We start from the raw sequence: 8,705 nt of genomic DNA, 5'->3' as shown, positions 1-8,705 counted from the left end.
GGTCTCGGTGTAGAGAGGTGAGTGCAGGCCCAGGCCCAGGCCGAACAGGGTGCCCATGTTACGCAGCAGGCTGGCGAAGGGCGTGGTGTCCAGGTGGACCCACTCGGGCCTGACGCACCACTTCTGGGCTTTCTCCAGGGTCCACAGCAGGTCCACACCCAGAGCTTTGAGCAGGATGTAAAAACCAACAGCGAAGGAGGTCAGGAAGAGGGTGGTGTAGAAGTACTTCTTCATGCTGGCACTGTAGATCCACTGAGTTCTGTTGAAGGCTTCAGCGACTATCATACCTGAGAACAACACAGATTGAAAAGCCCATGTCAATATAAGCTAAGGAGACACGTCCTCCCACACTTTTTATTGTTTCAGGTTGATTTCTTACTGAAATCTCTGTGAATATTCACCTTATACTGCAAGAAATGCTGGGCTGATAACAGTATTGATAAGAGTAATGCCACTACATGGCTTTAAACCCTTTTTTTTTTTTTACCCTGGCTTCTGTCTCTCAGGCTACATACAGGCTGGCCTTCCTTATTTGATTTTGTGAATACCTGTAGATACTAATCAGGGCTGAAAAAACTTTCACAAACTTTCACACAATCACTTAATTAACTTTTCTTTACAGTTACTATTGCCCCCCAAAAATGCTTGATTTGCTAGGTGCTAAAACCCTGCAAACCCAGAGAACTAACCTCTATACTTGACAGTTATTCTCAGTCTGCTCCTAATGGCTTATTCAATTGTCTACTGAAGTTATGTATTAAAATGTGTCCATGCTGACCTGTGATGACACCAGCAATGACCTGGTGGGGAAAGTGTGCGGCGATGAAGACCCTGGAAAGACAGACACACACCTGGACCCCCCAAAACAGAGTCCACAGAACGGCCTTCAGATACCTGTCAAAATAAAACAATAAACAAATTATAATTTCTGTTGTGGAAAATGCAAAACCTCAAAAAGTCAGGTGAAATTCATTCTTCAATCTGGCCTTTGCTGGTCTTGCCCCAGAACAAGCAAGTCAGTGTTTTAATAAAGCAACATAACAATTAACACAGTTTTTCCTCTGCTTATCATGAGAACTTCAGCTGCCTGGACGTCAAAACAACCCATGATCAACCCCCCGCTTTCCACCCAATAGTTCTCAGAAGTCAATGATCAACCACAGCACAGGACAGATAGTGTGTCCACAGTGATAAGCTCTGAGTGGAAGAAAATGGTAAACAACCCCCGACATCAGTGGGGACAACAGAGCAGAGCTGCAGGTTTGGTAGACAGTCTCAGAATAAGATGACTCACCATTCTTTGTTGGTGGATTTTTTGCTTCCATGTTTCTTCTTGCTGGTCATGATGGCGAGGATGGAGGTCACCAGGGTGTAGTAGACACCGGCAGCTCCCATGGCATGTCCAGAAGGGCTGCCTGCATAACACAAACAGAGGAGGATAAGACATCAGTGGCTAATTCACTCAGGTAGAAACTCAATCTGAGGCCACAACAAGCTGCATCGCTCATTCATGTATTCATTTTGCTTAAACGTATGAATGAATGAACATGGACCTACCTATACTTTACTTGAATATTTCCATTTTATTCTACTTTATACTTCTACTTGGTTTGATTTCAGGAGGAAACATTGTACATTTTACTCCACTACATTGATCTGACTGCTAATAGTTACTTTTCAAATTAAAATTTCACATTAAAAACACATGATAGAATACAATGTAAAACCCCCTTATGAAAGTGTTTAGTTGGGAGCCACTTTTTTAATGAGTGGTTTGCAGAGTTACCAACAATTTCCCCTCTAAACCTCTCAGATGGATGGAAAATGATTCAATATTACCCCAGAATCATATATCATTTTCAATAAATTAGCACAAATTTGAGCAGAAGAAGAAGAAGAATTAAAATTAAATATATTAAAATTAAAATTAAAATATTCAGGTTCACTGTTTGGCAGTTGGTTTGTTGTTTGGTAATTTGATTAATTGTAACTTTATTTATGCACAAAAGCAAAAACTCATTCAATATCATTTTAGGGGCTTGTGTCAAAATCTATACCCTCAGTTTTGCAGCTAATTTTACACTTATCCATCTACCACACAGCAAACACAAGGATATATAATATTACAGAAATAATACATGGAGAGTGCGAAGAACTGGGGGTTAATAGGGACACAGCAGCCACATCCAGTCATACATGCAAAGTGAAATATCTCACCTGGCCCAGTCTCACAGGTCATGGGGTACTGCTCAATGTGAGGGGGGACAGTGTTTGCGTAATGAGCCGTCTCATGGACCCACCAGTAAGGCCTCTCCCCAAACAGGATCCTGAGGAACACAACACAAACATGCACTCGGTTATAATCTAAAAAGAACATTTGATTTCACTTGATTCCGTTCACGAGCTCAAACTCAAAGATTTACTTCACTCACCATTTAAACACCAGGTTCAGCCAGTCTCCAATCACTGCCACCCAGATGAGCTTAATGCCCACTGAGGCCCGCAGGTGAAACCAAAGCGGGAAGAAGATGAAGAAAGTGTTCCTGAGGTCTGCCGCCCAGGACACCCAGAGAAACAAGCCCTGGGCGTCCTGATAGTTGGTCTGCAGGTAGTGGGTGGTGCTCACCCCAAAACCCTGCACGGCGTCCATGACAGTGTTGAGCATCTTTGCCTCGAGCAGGAGGGGGGAGAAATCTCAATCTGGTGGAAGTGTGAGTGAGTTGGACGAGAGAAAAGAAAGGGACTGTTGCTATCAGGGACACAGCTGGTTGGTTTTATACCAGAGGGACCCACTACCCAAACGCATGCTCATGCTGATCTTTGGACCTTGCACATGTGTAATAAAACACTGGGAGTCAGGAGAGTTTGGTAGATTTGTCACACAAACAAGTGGGAAAGATAACAGGAAAACATAACGTCAATCGTTATCTTTCTCACTGAACTACTGTACGTAACACAGAGAGAGGAAGTTGCTTGACCAATATCTATGTGTCACAACTGTGACCCAAATTAAACATCATTCAAACCAACAGTTTGCAGAGTGACAGTTACTTCTAATTGTGTTGCAGTATCATTTTTAATATCAGCTACCTCCTTTTTGTCTTTTCCACAGAGTTTAGGTCCAGGCCACATTATTTCTTCCCCATTCATGCAGCACCCGAGTAATAACTTCTTAGTTATGTAATTGTTTTTCTGATGATTTGGTGAAAACATCCCACTGTTCATAACGATAGAGTAACCCATTTGTAGGTTACGTAAGGAGATCAATGATTAAATGATTGGGTTTGGACTAAGTAGAAACTGAGTAGACAGTCAGTGATAAAAAAACAGAAAAAGCAAGATTGGCAGGTTGTAGGTCAAGCGAGTTACTGCTCTGTTGTGACAAATGACGTCTGGCAGGGACGTCCCTGCAGACGAGCTTATATTTTATCTTGTTTAGAGGGGCGTGTTGATGATAAGACAGTCGTCATTTTTCACATTGGGGTCCCAAAGACAAGTAAAGGAGGAAAAAATGTGACTAATTTAAATGCTTTTGATGTGATGCAGAATATAAATTGTGAGCCAAGATCAATGGATTTCACAAGCAACTGGCTTGGAGTGGGAACAGAAACTGCTTTAGTTTCATTGATTAAAGAAAAAAAAAAAAAGTTTTCCTAGAAATCTGTGATTCGTCAGAGGGGTGGGAGCTGATTTCTCTAATGATGGATTTTAGCCTCAGGGGCCTCAGGGGTGTAAAGGTTAAGGAACCTGTCTGCACCGTCCCAAAGGCAAACAAATTTGCTAGCCTTGATTAAAGTCCAATGGGGTTCACACAGTGGCAGAGCAGAGGGGACTGTCTGAAAGAGCTTGGCAGCAACAAAAAAGACAAAGCACCCCAGACTCAGTGCATCATCCTCAGGCAGAGATCATGGATCTTCTCCACAGCTGGGGGGTTGAGCTGGCGGTCCATCTGCAGACCAGATACAGCAGGTACGAGGGCTTGTTTAGCCTGGCGTCAACGGTGGCCGATCTGCACACCGCCTTCTTCTGGTTGTTCCCGATTTGGTTCCACCTGCGGAGGGACACAGGGCTCAGGCTCATCTGGGTGGCTGTCATCGGAGACTGGCTCAACTTGGTCCTGAAATGGTAATCTGTTCAAATGTGACAGCAAAAAAAAGAAAGAAAAAAGAAAAAAAAACATAAAGAGAGAGAAAGCTGTAGTTTGAGTCTCTTGGTTTCTCCATGGCAGGGTTCTGTTTGGGGAAAGACCCTTCTGGTGGGTTCAAGAGACCCGGTTTTATGGATCAGATCCAGTCCCTTCTCTGCAGCAGTTCCCCATCACATGTGAGACTGGACCAGGTACTGTTCACAATAGACCTGCAGAGGATCTGGATCACATGTGATGACTGTCTTTTCTTGACTGATTGAATTTGTCTGTAAGGATGATTAGATTATCTGGTGCAGTGAACTATTACCCTAGTTAATACACGTCCAGATAAGACCTGAGGTGCCAAGTGTACATGGCTTTTAATGAATGAATGATCTCAGGTGTGATACATGGATTACAAACTCCACAATCTTTGACCTTTTGTAGTGTTTCTGATCTTTTAATCTGCATTGAGAAATTTAAATCTGAATTATAGAGCATTTCCTGTGATTGAATTTGCTCCACTTTACTTTTCTCTGAATAAGTACATTTACTCAAGCACTTGATATACTTGTACTTTACTAGAGGAAGTTTTACATACAAAACACATGCAGAGCATATAAAATATGATGCTTTGTTATAGTTTAAACCACCCAACAGTAGGCAACAAAAAATGATTAGTTAGTTAAATGATTTGTCAATAGATGGAAAATTATTTGGAAACAATTTTGATAATTGTTATTTCCTGTTTTTTCCCTGTAATTATTTTAATAATTTTAGTTTCTCTTCTTCTTTTTCTGATTTGAACATTAATGATAAATCCAAAGAATAATCAATAGATGAATCCATAATGTGTCAGGATTGGTGATAATAATACAGTAATTAGTCTTTAAAAAGTATATATATATATATATATATATATATATATATATATATATATATATATATATATACTTTATAAATACATGACTTTCACCCGTAATAGAGTATTTTTACAATGTGGTATTAGTACTTTTGTTTATGATTTGTCTAAATAACATATTGAAATTACATGCATTACATTACATTACATAATCCTGAGTCTGTTCTTGCAGGAAGTCCTTCAGGTCATGCTATGGGTGCAGCTGGTGTCTGGTATGTGATGGTAACAGCGCTGCTCTCCATTGCAACAGAGAAGCGATGCCCACCTTTACTGTACAAGTGAGTCTGTGGTAATACAATCAGCAATACCTTTAAAAAATAGCTCCTCTGCTGTCCACTGATCCTCTGAGGCTCCTGTGCAGCCGTGTTCAGTTCTCACTCTGTGTCAGATTCCTGCAGATTGGCCTGTGGATGCTGATGGGCCTGGTGGAGCTGGTGGTCTGCATGTCTAGGGTCTACATGGCTGCCCACTTCCCACACCAGGTTATTGCTGGAGTCATTACAGGTTAGTCTATCGAAACAATACAAGACTGAATCATCCTATTAATAATGATAAAAAGTAGATTTTTGTGGAGATTTCTGGGGCTTCCATTTTCATTTTTTGGTTCAGGAAATGTTGAGTTTATAGTGGTGGAAGGTAAGTTAATTTCAGAGGGAAATATTATACTTTGTTACTCTTCTAAATGTATCAAATAGCTAAAGTTACTTTGCAGATTATGACTTTACAATCATATGATGAAGTATGATAAAAGATGGTGTAGTGCTATAGATTGAAGTTGCTATAATGAGCTCCAAGAAGTTGCAGCTAACTAATGTGCAACTATAACACTCTGAAAGGCACTGTTCTCCCCAATGATTTTTACTTTTAATACTTAAAATACCATACTTGTTTTCTTATAATACATCTGTACTTTTATGTAAAATTGTGAATGTAGGTCTTTTAATTTTATCATATATTTGTTTTATTTAAATACGGGATATGAGTACGTCTTCCACCACTGTGAGTTTGTTTGAGGGTGTGGTTTTGCCAAATTGTACATACAATAAAACCATCACTCACAAGTAGCTCTACTGGCCCAACAGGCTTCATGGTCTATCTTCTGTTTCTGTGTCAGGTGTGCTGGTGGCTGAGCTTGTCTCCAAGGTGAAATGGATCTACAGTGCCAGCATGAGCAGGTACCTCTACACCACCCTCTTCCTGACCTCCTTTGCTGTTGGTTTCTACGTCCTGCTCAAAGCTCTGGGTGTGGACCTGCTGTGGACCATGGAGAAAGCCCAGAAGTGGTGTGTCAGGCCCGAGTGGGTCCACATGGACAGCACGCCCTTTGCCAGCCTCCTGCGCAACATGGGCACCCTGTTTGGTCTGGGCCTGGGCCTGCACTCACCCCTCTACACCAAGAGGAAGAACACAAGTACAGCCTTCAAGATGGGATGTATTATTATCTCTTTGTTCTTGCTTCAGCTGTTGGATGGATGGACATTCTCCTCTGAAAACCATATGACTTTCTACTTCCTGTCTTTTGGAAAGAGTGCAGTTGCACTTTTAATCCCAACCACTCTGGTGCCCTGGGCTCTCTGCAGGATTTGCAAGGAAAAGAGAGAAGACAAGAACTTGTGATTGAAGTTGAGCTTGCAGTGTAAAGCCAATTATTAGTTTAATTTTCTATATTTACTAGGATTCTTCTCTTATTAAAGACAGTAGGATATTCATTCATTTTTGGACAATGTCCCTGAAGTTAGTGTGAAGACCTGGATATCAACATTTTCCTAAATATGCTTCTTTGCTTTCTTGTCAGATGTCAGATGAGAGGATGGATACTACTTTAATATGTGTATTATAAATATGAAGCTACCACCAGCAGCCAATTAGCTAAGCTCTGTATACAGTGAACAGCTAGGCTAGCGCTATTCAACTGTGTCAAAATCCACCTGCCAGTGTGAAGCTTGTTTAATTATCTTGATTGTTTAAGTTGCACAAAAAACCTAAATATTAAAATAACTAAAAATAATTTGTAGGGATTAAACAAAGAAAGTAATAACCAGTCTATCAGTGAACTCTAGGGATACTGTTAGTTGGATTTTTTTTTTTTTTTTTTTTTTTTTTTACCATAAAGCAGAGCAAGATAGCACTTCACTGTTGTTTCTGTTGCAGACTGTAGTTTGTACCTCAGCAAACAAAAATGCTCTTTCAGTTCAGAAATGAATAAATGATGGAAAGAAAATGTTGTTAGCAATTTAAATAAAAGCTGTTTTTATGACCATAAAAAAGTCTTGCTTATTTTAGAAGTGCCATGCTGCCCTGTCGGTTTTCTCTGACTGTCTCAGACTGATACTGATTAATTCTCTGGCAGGAACAACCATTAAATATTAACTAGAGCACGCTCCCGTCACTCAGTAGTCCCGCAGAGCGATGCTGCCTTTCACCACAGCCATGAGCTCTCAGGAGAGACATGGAGGGTCAAGGGGCAGAGAGTGTTGCAGCCAACACGTGTGTCCCCTAAGGCTTTAAAAGTAGTACATTGTTCAGGTGACATATCAAAGGAACTTTGGGTGTATGGTACTGAGATCAGCAGGACTGCATGTTATAACAGACACACCTCTGCAACTCGGCTAATTAATTGTAGGTTACATGAAGTCACTGAGGATAATGGTGACTTACAGTTGGTGATCATGACCTTACTTGTATGGGCTTTGACTATTTCCTGAATTGAACAGGGTACACAAGGTCAGTAAACACGGTCAAGGTGAAGGGAAATGTGAGACCATTTGATGACATAATAACCATGACCATGTGACATTTCCCACTAGCAAATCCTAAGTCTCCTTTTCAATCGTCTTATCTCCGAGGGGCCCCTCAACTCTTTTCCGGTGCTTATCTCATGAAATTATATCTATATGGTGCTGGTCTATATGGGCAGGCCGTGGGTGGTAGTGGTGGTGGTGGTGGTAGGGGAGGGAGAGAGTCAGCAGGAACAGACACTACAACCGTGTCAGGAACATTGAGCAATGCTACGCTGTTTACATCGACTCACATTTACAACCATCAGCTCATATATTGGTTGTTTGTCTCAGTTGCAATGTACAGATTAAATCTTATCACTGTGGACTCGTCAGGAAAGACAACAACAAGGAAAATCAACCTCCGTCTGCAAAAGTAGAAATACAGCATTTCCATTGTGAATTTATTCAGGCCATCTACCCAAATATATTTGACCTTAAAATCTATTCAAAATATAATCAGTTTATGGACAGATTAAAGAGAGGGCCACCTGGATATGAGATGATTGTTTACATTTCTTATTGAGAAATCAATGAAATGACTACAAATAGATGTACAACAACCAAAATCAGACACAAAGTAGTTTAAAGAGACACAAAACATCCAGAGATAAAATGTAAAAAAAAAAAAAAAAAAAAAACATTATATGTTCTAAATTCAGTATTTATTTGAGCACTATAGTTACTGGTCACTTTTCAGATTTTAAGATTTTACATAAGTACCCTTGATAAGCTTATAAAATGCAACATACTGTTAAAGATTAAAGCAGTGGTTTCCAGTCTTATTGGCTTGTGATCCTCTAAACATCTCAAATGGTTTCAGTTTAACAATAGCTTGACAAAAAGGAGTAAACATTAGAAAAAAGTTTGAAAAAAGAGT

General features: G+C 40.3%; 2 protein-coding genes across 2 annotated transcripts; one reads left to right on the top strand and one right to left on the bottom strand.

Moving 5' to 3' along the window:
- LOC108886653 (glucose-6-phosphatase catalytic subunit 1) lies at positions 1–2,764 on the bottom strand (the record flags this gene model as incomplete). Its single annotated transcript, XM_051067126.1, is given in 5 exon segments — positions 1–287; positions 779–894; positions 1,295–1,415; positions 2,218–2,327; positions 2,433–2,764. Coding segments are annotated over 5 exon segments (867 nt in total), but the record flags the coding sequence as incomplete, so codon positions are not given.
- Positions 2,765–3,500: 736 nt separating this feature from the next.
- On the top strand, positions 3,501–7,160 carry LOC108886652 (glucose-6-phosphatase catalytic subunit 1). Its single transcript, XM_018681627.2, has 5 exons — positions 3,501–4,125; positions 4,229–4,338; positions 5,221–5,326; positions 5,437–5,552; positions 6,163–7,160. Exons 1-5 carry the CDS (start codon positions 3,908–3,910, stop codon positions 6,663–6,665), a joined length of 1,053 nt encoding a protein of 350 aa, XP_018537143.1. The 5' UTR covers positions 3,501–3,907; the 3' UTR covers positions 6,666–7,160.
- Positions 7,161–8,705: the final 1,545 nt, after the last annotated feature.

This window comes from Lates calcarifer, unplaced genomic scaffold (assembly GCF_001640805.2).
Source record: "Lates calcarifer isolate ASB-BC8 unplaced genomic scaffold, TLL_Latcal_v3 _unitig_1146_quiver_1435, whole genome shotgun sequence".
NCBI lineage: Eukaryota > Metazoa > Chordata > Actinopteri > Centropomidae > Lates > Lates calcarifer.
The sequence above is the reverse complement of the archived record's forward strand: the minus strand, read 5'-3'. Positions and strand labels throughout refer to the sequence as shown.

Excerpts from the sequence above, each read along its gene's own strand:
- LOC108886652 (XM_018681627.2), top strand. The coding sequence starts at position 3,908 with ATGGATCTTCTCCACAGCTGGGGGGTTGAGCTGGCGGTCCATCTGCAG. Across the intron at positions 4,339-5,220 it reads CACATGTGAGACTGGACCAG|GAAGTCCTTCAGGTCATGCT; the intron begins GTACTGTTCACA and ends CTGTTCTTGCAG. Across the intron at positions 5,553-6,162 it reads TATTGCTGGAGTCATTACAG|GTGTGCTGGTGGCTGAGCTT; the intron begins GTTAGTCTATCG and ends TTTCTGTGTCAG.